General features: G+C 36.0%; 1 protein-coding gene across 1 annotated transcript; it reads right to left on the bottom strand.

The window, feature by feature from the left end:
• Positions 1–180: 180 nt before the first annotated feature.
• On the bottom strand, positions 181–14087 carry LOC138178742 (solute carrier organic anion transporter family member 1A5). The gene is made up of 10 exons (XM_069110946.1): positions 13939–14087; positions 5116–5376; positions 4548–4757; positions 4011–4269; positions 3459–3600; positions 3094–3385; positions 2795–2987; positions 2459–2714; positions 1821–2262; positions 181–1164 (listed from the first exon to the last, which is right to left on the bottom strand). Exons 1-10 carry the CDS (start codon positions 13961–13963, stop codon positions 260–262), a joined length of 2985 nt encoding a protein of 994 aa, XP_068967047.1. The 5' UTR covers positions 13964–14087; the 3' UTR covers positions 181–259.
• Positions 14088–16314: the final 2227 nt, after the last annotated feature.

Below are 16314 nucleotides of genomic sequence, written 5' to 3'. Positions count from 1 at the left end.
TTACTTTACGAAACTACAATTCAGCGAAACAAATTTTTTGCAACATATGATTTCATAACATATGATTTCATTAAGATTAAAGAACTTACTTTTACGTGGTAGCTCACGCTTTAACGGTTTATGAATAATTGTGTGTATTATAGAATTAAGATTCTACAGATAAAGAAAACTAGCCGAAAGTGTTAAATAAATAAAGTGTTTTTATAGATTTTCGTATAAAATTTTAAAATAGAGAACTGATATGTAACATAGTTGTACATCAGAGATCAGTGCGCAGTGTTCCTAGACTGCCCTTACTAGATGCTTTTGTGCTAACGCTTTCGCGGGATTCGGATCGATTTTCAGGAATCTTACCATCCGTTAAGCTGCCGAACCCTGATGAATATTGACTCCTCGAGAGAGGTCTTTTCGGTGCCATAGCTACTAGCGGGATCCCTATTTTACTTTCCAAGTGAGTTCCGTTTTCGCTTGATCTGAAAGACTCTTCGCCTTCTTCGGTTTGCTGTTCAGCGTTTAGTTCATATCGATCAATAAGTGATTTTACACCTTTCGCGGAAGCATGCGAAACAGGAACATCTACTATTGGTATACCAACTTCGTTGAAATCTCCCTTCTTCTGTACCTCAACGTCTTGCCTCTTTCTCGAGAATTTGAAACTGCTGGTTTCCGAAGAACCATCTATGTGTTTCGCTTGTCTCGGATCCCCGTAGTTATCCGGATTAGGAAATTCACGTCTAAAGAGCGAGCTTTTCGCGGAAGAGCTGCGATCGCTGGTATAAACAGAATCGTAGTCCTTCCCCATAATACGCTTCCGCGATCTTGGCTCCACGCTGCTTAAATCACTTTCCACGTCAGAATCGAGATTCAACGGCTTGTATGCTATCCTTGGACTCGATTTTTTTTTACTTTCTTCGTCGCTAGAACTTAACTCGTCCTCTGACTCTAAGTTTCGAATCATCGACTTTCGATTTTGCGTCGTTTGATTCAGCGATGATTTTGAGTCCGTTCGACGATCCCCAGGACCGATGGGACCATACTTCAGAGTTGTTTCCTCGCTCTTTTCTTCCTCTTCTTCCTCATTCTTCTTTGACAGACTTTCATTTAGGGACCTCGTTGATATATTCAATTCCTCGTTCGCGATATCTACTCGAACTGGCGTGTCATCTGAAAAAGGATGGTTTTAATTTAATCGTTCCACTTCTTAGTAAAGATAAAAGCTGCATCAATACGACATTTCATTTACGATTTTTCTAACACTGCGGTTATGAAAGGGATGCCAAGCATTTAATTAATATTCTTTCTTTTCGCTATTATTTCTTTCTTCACTGGGGTCTTTGAAATTTACGAAGTTCACGATAATATATTTTTAGACTTATGACAAACTAATCAGTCGTTGAAATTCTTCTTGCATTTCTGATTTTCGTAACATGCTTCTATGTTTATTTTTTCCAAAAGTGTTTATGCATTATTTCACGGCTTGTTTAGTTGTTTAATTACAACACGATAAAAATATCGTTACATACGAAAGATAGATCAGATAACATTGTATCGATGTAATTTAAATAAAATTATATATACGAAGAAAAATTCCGTTCCGTAATATTTAATCATAATATGTAAGAGCTTTGGAATATTTTTCTGAACAATCATGGCTTCAAGTTAAATACATCTTGAATTATAATAGATTTGCGTTAAACGGCAGTTATTCTTAATTTCAGTTGAAACTTTTTCCAAGTTTAATTATTAAATTATTAAATTATTAATTATTAAATACTTCAGAAGGCTGATGTTCTATAAATCTCGGTTGCCAATGTACTTACTATCATGGACAGGCTTAGTTTGTTCCACTTGTTGACTAGACGCAACGTCAGGATTGCGCATCAATTTTTTCAGTTCAGTCGCTGCTGCTGGTTCTTCGTCTTTCTGAATATAAAGCTCCAAGTCTCTGCAGAAGAACCACACTAGGGTTTTCAATATGACAGACAGAGCTAATAGTGAACCTGTCATGTAACACAGATAGTTGCCAAGCTTCAAGCCATCATGGAGATGGCACACAGATCTTTGAGTTCCCCAATGTCGGCACGTTAGATTTGCAATCACATCGTAAAGAATTTTTCCGGGAATATTCGCAAGTATAGCCAAGCACGACATCCACAAGCCTATGCTGATAGCCTTATCCTGCGTGTTTACTGATCTCAAGATTATCAATATATCTCCCACGAAAGTTGATGCAACTAACATGCACGTCAACAGATTTCCGGACTAAAGGAAAGAAAACTATCATTGACTAAATTATAATCGTTGCTATGTTAAAGAGCTAAATTTATGAAATCCTAGGGTTTCGAAATTTAGAAAATTAAAAATTGTAGTTTAGAAAAAAAGATGAACAAAAAAAAAAAAAAAGAACGAGAGAAATTGGAAAGATATATAACATTTCAAGGAATAGCAAGATACTTGCCTCGAAAAGTATCCAATTATTTTGACAACTAGTAGAAGTGCAAGGTCCATCGATCACTTCCACTTCCATTCCTATCTCTTCTTCTATGCAACTGCAACCACTGTAAATTGTTACGCCATTTATAAATTTGGAAGAAGTGCATCCAGCGTGACAAGGACTATAAAAGACGAAGGTGCCTTTGCTATCGCAGACTGGACGAAAATCAGCGTCATACGAACAGCCACAATTTCTGTTACAATACTTCAACAGGACGAGACTAAAAAAAAATATATACTGAATAATAATGGCTAAAATAATTATTGAATTTTCTATTTCATTTGCTGATGATGTACTTACGATCCGTTTCTAGTGGTACCAACAATAGGCTTTTTCTCACAAGTTGAGGCAGACAATGAGAAAATAATTACAGATGCTAAAAGTACGACGATGATACTGTAACCAATGATACACTTAGCACCAGGTTTCGCCTTCGAAATAACTAGGCCAGAAACGATCACGATCAAGGCGACTAGAATAGGTTTCAAGATATCTGAAAATAGGTAATACGTTAACTTAGTCATACGTTGTACGACATTGTTATATCTCAAAATTATATCTCAAAATGTAATTCGTATGAGATGTAATTCGTATCCTACTTAATATTAATCTTGACGAAGCTGGATCCTCGAAGCCGAGTAACATCCCACTTGGCTTCGGTACGTGAAATCTTGATTGCGCAATGAGATTTTCAAAACTAATGAAATGCACAATCGCCATAACGTAAAGACTACAAGAAACGACTTGGCAAATCAAAGTTTTATTAATGAACAGTCTACCGACCGATGGCCAGAAATTGGAATTACCAACTTTTCGGCTAACCAATCTGCGAGATGTTCGATTTTGATTGTTGGAACTATGTAGTAACGAGGCAGCAGCTTTTTCGACAACCTAGTAGAAGAAATATCGGTTTATAGATACGTGTTTAGTATCATTAAACAGGCAAAAATAATTAGATAATCACCTCAGATGGTAGCATTTGAGGGAACCATGAAAGAAGCAAACCAGGAACTATGAGTAGTATCGTTAGAATTGGTAACCCTAACCACCATGCGCCGATTTGTTCTCTGTAGGACTTTATCAAGCTCAAAGTCACTGCGTCGACTCTGTATGAATAAAAATTTTCACAAAGCATTGAATATATGTTTTGCGTAAGTTATATCAGTATTTTAAATTTTGATTTATTAAAAAATAATTTTGGATGTCGTTATTCTGGCTTCTATCAGAACATTGGTGCGCAATAACTTTCAATATTTCTTTTAGAATATTATATATGCAGAACTTTACAGTGGTATCTGCCTTTAAAAGGTTATAAAATAATCGAATTTGCGTAAATTACAATGAAACATAAGTAATACATTTCATTTATAATTTTTATTCGAATGAATTTTCGTTAATTCTATGAACATTTGAAGTCGTTTTTTCTAATTGAATGTTAGTTTGCTATTTATAGAATTTTTAATAAGGCACATTATATATATTTCTGATATATATATAAATTAGAAATTTAGCTCACCTGAGACAAATCCACGCCAAGATAGATCCTAGGAGAATACCGAAAATCTTCGCAGAAATGAGAACACCAATGAAAGCAGCTATGTGTTTTTTCTTTGTATTATCGTCTAAATAGGATATACCCAACGCAAAGTACGCAATGTTCGCAATACCAGATATAATTTGTACAACGAAGATCATTGAAAATGTGAAATAACAGGGCTGACTCTCTTTTGCAACAATCCTAGAAGAAGCGTCGAAACACAGATCTCGACTATCATCTGTAAAATGATATGTTAAAAATTATACTTTTCTTCTTTCATTATGTAATACATCAATATTCTATTACTAGGTGTAAATTATAATTTATAATCACGACAAGAGGAACAGATTTAGAAAAATTGTGTTTCCATCGAAACTTCAATGCTTCTTATTCTATTAACTGACACGAGAAATTAATTGTATTTGTGAATGTATAAGAAAATGAATTTACTCACGAATATATAAGTCTATTGATAACGATCGAATAAGAAATGTATTATTAATATGTATTATTCACCTGCGTATATCGACATATGTGTCATGTTTTCGGTTTCTTCGATAACTTTGGTCTGATGCGTCAGATGAGGAATTATCATAATAAAATACGAAATGCTTTGCAAAAGAACTATACCGCCAATCCATGCAGCTCTGTGAATTCTATCACCCCAATATGCAACGATTACTCCAAGAAGGAAAGGTGTCAAATCAGATATTATAAGTACCCATTCTGCAACATTCAAGGATAGTAATTAGTGATTATCGTTGATCTTCAAATTTCTGTCTTAACGTTCGTACTAAAAATACTTTTGAAACTTTATTTCACAGAATTGTGGTATAATATACAAAAGCCGATAAAAATCTTAGTCATAGTTACGAATAGACTCCGGATTTATATGCATTTACAGATATAAAATATATAAAATATTCAAAATTGTGTACTCTTTGTAATGTCTAAGAGATGAAATAAATCTCGGCTTAGATTCTATTTCTTTAATTATGTTTAGAAACATATGAATTTGAACAAATATCTGAAATCTAGTGGCGAAAAGCATTTGTACGATGATAGGAATTTTAGGAATACATGCCCATTACATAAGGATCAAATTGAAATCTTCTTCCGATCGTAGGTCCTGCTATGAAAAGATACGCGTAAGCAGCGGCTTGAATCAAGCCAACCCATGAGAGTAAGCTAACGAAAAGTCGGCGAGTTGCAAATTTTGCTAATTTCGGACATGGTAGTAGTCCACAACCGCAATCTATCGACTGACTCGGTATCGGATTAGCTGGACCAGCAAGGCCACCATCCACTTCTGATCGCATCACTTCTTGAAGATGTATAGCCATTCCTTTAAAATAAGATCAACTGATAAAGTATTTGCGGTGTTTTTACGTTTCTTCTGTTTACATTATAAATAAAGTTGGTCACGCTATATAAAGAAAATATACATATATTTATTACTGAATTTTTAAATCTCCGCTAATGTTGAAATACCACTTTTAATTTTCCTTGCAAACATGTACGATAACATGTTTGTGTCAATATTCTTTTAAAATAGATAGATATTAAATTTACCGGTTGGATATAACAAATATAATAAATATCTACATTGTACTCTGCTAGCAGAATTAAAATATTTCATACTTCAGTAGGTTTTGAAGACTATTAAAGCAATATTGAATTACATACTCCACGAGTTTGTAATATAATAAATGTTAAGCAAAAGTAATACAACGAGTAATTATAAGCGTAAAAATATGACAATATTTCGTTCGTATTTCGTCATTTTTGATGGGTTAATGATTAATTCTGCTATTACCTACATATATATATATGTGTGTGTGTGTGTGTAACACCAGTTGTAATTCAATTAGCAATGTATTTCACGTGTCTAGCGATTTATGCGTCACGATGAATCACCTGGTGACGTCTCTTAGAACTCGTAGTTTAATTTTTACTGAGATTCTCTGTACCGGAAAATCGTCATATTCGGTATAATCAGCATTTTACATATAAATTATTTATCGTTTACGACGCGTATATCAAAAACTAGTTCAGTTTTATTGACCATTTCAGTAGCCTTTGTTAACTTACTTTTGTGAGAAGTCGATCGATCAACAACTTCTATTTTTACGCACTGATGAACACGCCGATGTCTGTATCGATGTAACCACGAAAACTCGATGTGCAATCACATGTTGGCATCAATCACAACTGGGTTTCGAGTCGTTTTATCACGTTCGATTGCACGATTTGTTTCGTTTCACGAAAACGGGTTAATAAAGCGCAAACCTACTAACGTGAGACCAGAGGCGAGGCACTTTTAGTCGACGCACGTTATCTTGTTACAGATACGCTGCTCAGATATCTTTCGATAAAGGTAGAGTGTAATATACGCATGTGCTACAATAGGAGACGGTAATACTCGTACCTCGAGTCAGACAGGAAAAATATTTATGAGATGCGTATGTCGATCGCCGGTTAAGTGATAATCCATAAACTCAATATTTAAATGGGTGAACGATGTAGGTAATAGATAAAAATCTTATCGACGAAAATCTTTATCTGCACAATTACGAGTTCGCACGTATAATATTTAGTAGTCTTATTACATGATTGGAGAAATTTCATTGTAAAATATCATTGATTGATTGAGCAATTTTCTGACAAATTAACGATGAATCGTACGTAGTTCTTCGACAATCACGTTACTTATAACGTGGATTTAGTTTCTGATTGAAATTAAACGGATTAAGTAGGTTGTTTTTTCATATTTTTCATCTTATTTTAATTAGAATTATTTTTCAATTAATCGTGCAAGGGAAAAGCGTGCAGATCAAATAGATGCTTCAGAATACAAATATATCTGAATTTGATTTTATTTCCTTAACCATAATTATTATATCAAGTGGTATAAATCATTGCAAACTTCGTACGTTTTGGCAACATGTTTTCAATTTTTTTATATAAAATGTGTCTCACTGCGAATATTTCGATATCTCGCTGGTAATAATCACGGTTTACAGATATTTATATCCTAAAGCATATGTTTTACTTGCTTAGTTCTTAGAACAAATGATAACTCTGCGAATTAAAGATAACATAGTTATCAGCTCTTAAGATTATTAAAGAATTTAGAAACTACAAGACCTTCTTCGATACATCAATCAACAGAAAGGATTAAGGAAAGTGAACTTTAAATACAAACAATTTAAATAGTTTTTTTTATATAGGTAGATTAATATATGACGAAATAAAAAGATGGCTGATAATAAAGATCAATACACATTGCTACATCTAATTCCTTTACGTTATTCACAGACACATACAACTTTTCATTACTGGAAAGTTTGAAATTAATTCATTTCTTCGGATGAATACATTAACATAAACTTGCATATTTAAAATGGCATAAAAATGAACGAACGTTTAATTAATCACCGAAACCCTACAATATCTGGAATTCTTGGGACATTAAGGATATCAACGCCATCAATTCCGGTGTTTGTGGTGCCTGGGAACGAAAAATCTATGTTATAGAACGTATTCGTTCAATTTGGTATTCCGGGTTGCCTGAAACAGCGGGTTGGCAAGGAGAATCCCGAAACTGTCCAATTTCTAAAATGGCATCGGCCGGTTCCACGAGCTTGGCCAAGCTCTAGCGCTTCCAGAAAGGAGTTAGCACGCTTAAGCACACTTAAGTCGCTGCCATAAGAAAATGACGAATGCCAATTAGCATATGAAAAGCTTCCCTCGTTCGCCAGTTCGGTTGGTCGAGCTGTGCTCGACTCTTCGAGGGCTGTTCCTTCGTTCGGGATGCTTGGCAGGGCGATCACGTTTTTGAATATTAAGGGCAGGATTACACCGAGGGCTTAACGCGCAAAATTTAGTCCGGCGGAGCCAGAAACGAAAAGAAATCACCCTTAAGACCCCAGCGTAACGGAGGAATAGGAGACGCCAGAAAATCGGCAAGAGGACCGACCAGGGATATACGGCCCTTCCAACTTCTCGACCTTCTCGTCAGCCGCGTTATGCATCATTTTCTTAGCCAATGACACTCTTTTCTAATGATAAATGAATCTGTCTGCTGCTGAAATGGGAATCGGACCGGCCTCTAGCACGCTACAAAAAAATGAATGGTAAAATTTCATGGAATTCTCGCTTTGAGAGATAATTGAAATCGTTTAACAATGAAACTACCAAATATCATTTCGAACTCGTGAAAATGACAGGTTACAGATCTTTTATTCCTTTAGCCATTAAGTTACCTCCTTTCTTCTTTCTAGGGTAGTTCCTTAAACGAAAACTTTTCTAATCGTGGAATTAAGAGTTAATAATGACAGATTTGGTATGTAGAGACATAAGGGTATAAAGTAAAATATGCAAAGTAATTACTATCTAAGAGATTGGCAATTCGAACGACGAACTCTGTTACCAAGTTAGAAGCACGCAGGTGCTTTCGACAAAAGTAATGTCAATTTTTATTGATGCTAATCTCTATGTCACGGGGGTTGTATGTACCTGTTTACTATAAAACAGAATATATAATACAGAAAGAACACAAAAAAGTAGATCATTTCGTTAAATTACACTTTCATGAATTTGTCATATATTAATTGGCAATTTCAAAGGATTTTATCATACGTAGAAAGATTGTGAATAACATGTAATTGTCATAGTAATTATCATGGCTTATAAAAGATTTCCTTTTATTCAAATAAAACATTCGTCATTTATTTGATAACATACATAAGTATCCAAAATGAATATCGTTTTAGCGACACCGAAGAATAAGTAAAAACAACTGCACGTTTGAAACAATAGGAAAATTCAATTTGCTAGATAAGTACGAAGAGGGATAAATGTTATAAAGTTGCATCAGATAACTGGTGTACGTATGCTTGGAGTTCTGGATGGATGCTCATCAAGGAGCCATAGACGGTAATATGCTCGTTCATAACGATCGCACAACGCTCCAAGTATTATAACTGAAATATAGAAATGTATTTATATACACGCGTATGTAAGTACATCTATAGATATCTCACACAGGAGGATGCAGGCTTTCCATTAGCGGAGTAAGTGACCACCGCTCGCATTTTCTTTGATGTTGGTTAATTTACTAATAACATCGTTCCACGGTTACTCTTCGTCCACCCTCTAAATATTTGTATCGCCAACATATCGACTTGTCCTCGTGTAATTAAGCTACATTATTATTTGAGTGGAAGCAGCCGGGAAAAAGACCCGCGACGTCGCCAAACTTCAACTCCTCCCAAAATGAACTTTCCATCAACCATACTGCTAAACTACCGCAGATGAGTTTCTACCCTATGTATGCAAACTAACATAAGCTAGGCAAATATGTGTGATTACTGGAAGCTATTGATTTGTTTAAACAAATTGATATTGTTCACACAGTAATTTAGTACCAAATAAATCGAATATTTAACAAAGGTTCATAAGAATGGTGTCAGTTAATTCTATGATACAGTCATATGCAATACTGTGATGTTTGGTCAGATAGATTTTTTACTTTATGTACACAAGAGTGATTTTAATTAACACCGAGAATGAAGATATGACAAATAAAAGAAAATTATAGAACAAATGAACACTGTTTTTATACATCTGTAATATTAATTCAAATTATATACAATATCGCGACTGTATATATTAGTATTAAAATTATTGTTGTGAATTTTACATTGGAAAATCGAAAAATTGCAATCACAAACTCATACGAATAGAGAGATAGGTATTTATAACGATTAGGTCATCTTACAAATAATATAGTTCTTTTATAAAGTTAATTTTTATATTTAGTACATGATTATATCTAGTATATTATTGTATTTTCCCTTGTTTTTCGCAATTGTTACTACCTTTCTACTAAATTTTTCACTCTTCTTTTATAAAATAGACGTGACGATTATAGTGGCAAATTGCATATTCGTCAGAAAAACTGTATTACATAACAACACGACTTAAAAATACGCTCGACCCACCAAAGTGGCGTACAAAAATGTACCAATAACAAGTGGAACGTATATCTTAAGCGAAACAAAGAAATTGTACAGGGAGAAACGTTTTAGGAGCTGTTTGAACATTTCACAACTTCCTTACGCGCATCTAACCGAGAACTTTCTGAAAGCATAATCTTGAACGATCAGCGTAAGATGAAAAAAAAAAGGGTAGGAAAAAGAAAGACTATCGAGGAGGGTTGAAAATCACGAACGGCCGTCTCAAAATTGGAGAGGGGCAGAACTAGAGGAGGGATCGCCAGTTCGGCGATCTTAGCAGAGGATTACGTAGAATTAAATCCTGGTCGGGGGCGTGCCCCCGTAACACTTAATTTTTCCCCCGATTTTTTAATCTCCCGGTAAATATCGTCCCACTCTGTCCCCCTTTTCCCAGCCAGTCGGCCGTTCACGTCTTCTGCGCTCTCTCTTACCATCGTCAAAGGAGAACCCATTTAAAAACCTCATCAATGCTTAAGCCCCCGCGCTACCATAGGAACTAATCCCTCCTATTTTAACGCAGGACGAAGGTGAGAGAAGGAACGAAGCGGGTAAGAAGAAGAGAAGCAGCGGTACGCGCTTTTAAAAGTAAGACTCCGCCTTTATTAGTAGATACAACAGTTTTATTTCCACCGAAAAAAGGCAAAGGAGGCAAAAGAGAGATCCCACGTATCGGGTCTCTCGTTGTTTCTTTCTTCTTTCCACTTCCATCGAGTTCTTAACTCGAACGAGGCCCCCGTCTTCGAGAAACGAGCTTACCCAGTGCTACGACCTTTCAGACACGCCTAATTGGCAGCCTCTGTCAACCGGGCAAAAAACTGGTAACACGTCGCCTCTGAAACTTTAACGATCGCGTAATCGATATATCCTTCATAATATCGTTTTCACGGCTTTCGATTTTCATTTAGGTGATCAAACCTTTTACCTTGTATATATCGATATAGTTGTTACGTCGGGCGACACTCTACCTAGACCAGGCCACACACCGCGGGCAAGATGGTAACCAGATGTCCGCTCGTCCTCACTGCCTACCCTCAATAGTCTCAAGGACCCATCATAAATCTCAATAATTTACTAGCTAAGGTCCTTCAGACCAAACAAATATCCCTTTAGAAACAACAAATATCCTAAAGAGTATTGTCGACTACAGTTTGACACGGGAAAGTTAGTTTTTTTTCACGTATGATGCTTCCCACCAGCAACTTTCTATCGAGGGCGGCTAAGGCCCTTCCTAGTCCACCAACCTTCTTTTACTCAATCAGAAGCAATGTCTACTGCCCTCACCTTCCTAACCAAAATTGTCATCAACAAATCCGATGATCCCTTGCGTTAGACACACCCACGACTAGCTTTCCTCCGATACAGCATCGTCACTTTAACTCACTTTTCCTACGACATTAGGAAAGTCAAGTCAACGACTTCTCCTACGACATTAGGAAAGTCAAGTCAACGACTTCTCCTACGACACTAGGAGGGTCAAGTCAACTACTTACTTAACTTGTACATTCGCATCAGTGCGATAATCATTTCTCTACAAAGTTGTTGAAATAAATATAAGGTTATACCTGTTGAATCAGTGTAACTACTCAATTAAACCACCCCTATTATTCTAACCGAAATAGGGGATCGATCATTTCGTGGCGTCGATTATCTAATCGTAACGGGAATTTACGACTCCCGTTGACGTGTTTCCTCGCGATCGCGTCTCTCCGCGAGTGATCGAACAATAGTTCTGCAGCAACTAAAATTCAATTTCGTACGAAATGTAGCCAATTAACGATGCACAAGTGTCATACCGAAGATATGCATATTTCGATTTTATGGTTACTAAAGTTACATTAAAGTATTGATTCACGTTTATCACAACGTTTCAAAGCGTAAAGCTTCTAAAATGGATGTATGCTCCGAAAGAGTTACATGCACCGGTTCAGTTCTAATTTATTCCGAACCAAAGTGATCTTTCCAGTCAGTTTCGCTATTCTACTATACGTAGGTATCTCAATATCTTATTTACATATTCTATTCTATTCTACATAGATATCTCAATATCTTATATATACAGTTTAGTAACGTTAAAAAAGACTGTAAATGTTACGAGCAGCAGATTTCTCGGACGGAGCAAAAGTTTCAATCGAGCTGGTACATTTCTTTGAAAGCATATTTGTTGAAAACATTTTTCACGAGCATCGAGCTTTGGCCAGGCTCGTGATACGCGGACGAAACAAGCTCGCGTCGCGACTGTAATACGCTTTAAACTGTTAATAGAGTATCGTGGACCGTGTTTGGCTGCGGTTGAATCTCAAGTGTTGGGCTAACATTCATGATGAAATTAATCTGGAGCGGCCGATCGGGGGTAGTGTAGCCGTCGGTTAAAAAGCTCCTGGCTTTCGTCGGTGGACCATCCCATAGGTTTGTCCCCTTCTCGTTGACCTCGACCCTTCCACGGGATTCATTCAAATACGAACGCGGTTGTTGCCGCTGTATTCACGTGTGTAAATGTCCGTCTGCGACTCTAACTTTGACCGGTGATCACTTGTGGCAAGAGTCCACTGAATATACCGTGCGTGTTGTTGTACGATTAAATATATTCGTTGATTTTTATCGTTTTACTCTGCGATTTCGTGCGTTTTATCAAAGGAAACGTACGGATTGCGGAATATATTTCTAACATACGGAATTCGGTGTTGTGATTGCTCTGTTCGGCCGAAATTGTTGCGTAAAACAAATCGAAGTAATCGTTGAATGTCTATTGATTCGAATTTTTTTCTCTTTTTTTTTTATTCCACGTTTTGAATCGTTCAATATTAACGCTGATCAACCCTTTCGATACTTGATAATACGGAGTTATATTACATTTGACTGCTACATGGATGCTCGTACCGACAATTTGACTACATCAATTCATTCTTTGAAGTTTATGTTATAATAACCTTAGTTTCTTTCTCTTTGTTCGCCGTTTGCTTTTTTAAAGGAAATACGACGCAGGGTTTTCCATAAAAGCACTGATGAGATAACAGTCTTCGACCTAACGAAACCACGGCAGGGGTGAAAGACGAGCGCTTAACATGACAATAGCCACTCAGGGAAACTCACACCACTCGCCTACAACGTATTCCCATCGGACTCAATGCAAAGGTGGATCACGACTAAGAATTACAAACCTTTTATGAATCACAGATCCTGATAAATCGTTCTTTCAACGCGTCTCCCTCGTTAATCTTTACTATTTCTCTGAACAAATTAGCGATTCTCTTAAAAACAAGCAATTTTTTTTAAACAAATCTTATCGTTTAATTTTATGTCACGTATAGACACATATGTTATAATATGTGACATACATATACGATAAAGTATCTAGTTAACTAATATTCAATATCTAAAGATTTAACCTCCAGATTTGTATAAAACAATTAAACTTGCTATATACAATACTATGAGACACTTTTCATCTTTACCAATATCTATAGTAACGAAACAATGATAAAATATTACGTACTCTAGTTTCAATAAGAAAAAATATCAAAGACAAGACAATGACTAAAATAACATATAGAAGAATTAATTTACAACGAGGAAATTATTTGAATCAAGTAAGAATTTCAGGCTTACATGAAAGTAAAACATTGTAGTGTTATTGGGTCGTAGGAAGGTTTTCGTTCGCTGAATATAAAACAAAACAAGTAAAACTGTAATTAACGAAATAATGGAAATAGTATAACAATAATGATTCTCATTCGACACGATTATTTAAGACTTTGTTTCTCTGAACTCCCTATAGAAAGTACGACAAAGGTACGGAGTATAAAAATAATATGTAAAGAAAATCCGTATAAACACACTCGTATGTCAACAATTCCAAATTACAGCTTTTTTCTGTTATAATTACTTACTGTGTAGGAAAATTTCTCGAAGCATCTCTGATTTCAATAAAGACGTGACCACGTTTTCTCGCGAATTGTTGAAGTCGTTCGCAAAGATCGGGTATAACACAAATTTTTATTATTATCTTAATAAACGTATCCTGCTTCACTAAACTCACTTTGTGTACGGACTGGTCGTTCCACGATACCTGACTGTGTTTACGTTTGGTTTCATAATCCTTCGAATCTTGCAGAAAAACAGTAAACCAATATCCAACTACATTGTGCCTACTCATACACTGAAAGATACAGCATATAATAGACAGAACAGAATAGAATAGAATAGAATTTTTTTGGAATCTTTGTGTCCTAAATCCAATTCTACTTAATTTCTCAGATGCAACGAAATACGTACTCTATATGTATTTACAATATTGACTATAAGTATTAAATTCAGCGTGATTTCATTATTTTCTTTTTTACTTTACGTATATATTTTGTATCGAAGGGAATAAAAAGAACTAGATTAATTCTAGTTATTTAGTACTGTAAAGTTCTGCATTGTTCAGCGATGAGGGATTTGAGTATAGGCAAGCGATAAAGATGTTAGTGTATAGTGGGAGAAAAATTTGGTCGAGTTCTAAGAATGGAAACATCTAACCCATTGAAATGTAACATTTTTTTGCATTTTCGTTTAGTTATTCATCAACGGATTAAATAAAAATGCTTGCTTAAAAATTGCAACATATTTAATGTAAAATAACAAATAAAGTGAAATTTCTTAGAATTTCCTAAAGAATTTAACGAACGAGTGTTCTAATACTTCTGATCGCTAGTGTGTATTAGAACGTATTTATTATTGATTGTTATAATTAATATTCAGCAGCGATTGCAGACTACGGCAAATATCTCGGTTCGCAATGAAATTACGGAGTTTAATGCCAACGACTATGTACATTTATCAATATCGTAGTCCGATGCATAGATAAAATTGTGTAAATCGTTTATGTACACACATAGAGAAAAGTTGAACTTTGAAAGGCAAGTATTTGCTACCAGAAGACTAAACTAGCAATCGGTTAAATCAACGAGAACCGTGGAAAAGGGAAGAGACATCAAGTTTGTCCACGCTAATTTTCCCTGAAAAAAATAATTGCCAGACAAATAAGGAATCGGGAGGAAAGTTTTGCACGAACCCCTTCGATGTATCCGCGCATAAAAGTAAAGGGACGGAACGTCTCGGACGGAGGCGTGGGAAGGCTGAAACAGACGTAGACAGAACATCTTTTCCCCCCGGTGATTTTTTTCAAATAAGAGTAAGAGTTTTATAAATCAACGCATACATGCAAACAGATCAAAAGGCGCGTTTCTGATAATTGGTAGAAATCTTTTCCAGTCCCTTCGACCCTCCATAAAGAAACGAACCCCTTCGACATCGCGATCCTGTATACACCTTCGTTTGAAGATTATGCACATTTGACGGTAGCCGCTACGGAAAAACATGGTATATTTATTTTATACGCTCGATACGCGAAGCAGTCATAGTTCTAAGAGGTAGTGGTTTCAATGGGGTATAAGAGGGGCTCGATGCAGTCTGGTATCGACGAGATCGGGGGTAGTCGCTGGTCGTACAGTTCAACCAGACGAGGGGCGGTTGCCGCCGGATGTCTTTGCTTTACGCTTTACTTTTATTTATCGCCGTGAAAGACGGAATTCATGGCGGCGCGCTGCTACCGTCGCAGACTTTTCATGAAAGAGGGAAAAAGCAGATGGTTCCCCTCCCACCATCGCGCTAAATGATACTCGGTAATTTCATGAGTGGAGTCGTTGCTTTTTTCTCTGATGAACTCTCCCTCGTCTACGATTCTACAAGAAATAAAATATTCCATGTAAACCAGAAATGTTAACGTCTAAAATTTCCAAGTTAAATAGAATCGTCGCGTTGCATCGCACGAGATTGTTTATCGTTCCGCATTTATTTTTTTCTGTTTGGTACACTGTTTACGATGTTTATATTAAAATTGATCCATGCGAGAATTTCAAAAAGAATGACTCAAATTTCTTTCCAATTTCCATCTGGTATGATACCACGAATTTAGTTAATTGGTATTCCGTCTCTACTTGGAAAAATCCGAAAGAAATAGTGATAAAGAGATCTATTCTTTAGCAAATTCTCTGTAAATTTTTGGACTATAGTGGTAAATTCGCACGGTACATCACGATATACGCACGTATAACTCGGTTAGTATCTCAGCACTCGATATCGACGTATTCCGATCTATAAATCATAGATCATAAAATTCGGTAGATTTCATACTAAATCGAGAAGTCTTGAAAAGGGTTGAAATCCTCCTTAATTTTGGGACGTAGATTCGAAAGAAAAGAACGAATGAACGAAGGAAGGGG

The sequence above is a fragment of the Bombus flavifrons genome, chromosome 4 (assembly GCF_040668555.2).
Source record: "Bombus flavifrons isolate JBK064 chromosome 4, iyBomFlav1_principal, whole genome shotgun sequence".
Classification (NCBI taxonomy): Eukaryota; Metazoa; Arthropoda; class Insecta; order Hymenoptera; family Apidae; genus Bombus; species Bombus flavifrons.
This window is presented reverse-complemented; position numbering and strand designations above follow the sequence as displayed.

Bases quoted from the DNA above. Each gene is read 5' to 3' on its own strand.
- LOC138178742 (XM_069110946.1), bottom strand. From the start codon at position 13,963: ATGCTTCGAGAAATTTTCCTACACA. The intron at 5,377-13,938 runs GTAAGTAATTAT...CTTATTTTAAAG, and splicing joins TCGAGAAATTTTCCTACACA to GAATGGCTATACATCTTCAA. The intron at 1,165-1,820 runs GTAAGTACATTG...ATCCTTTTTCAG, and splicing joins AACTAAGCCTGTCCATGATA to ATGACACGCCAGTTCGAGTA.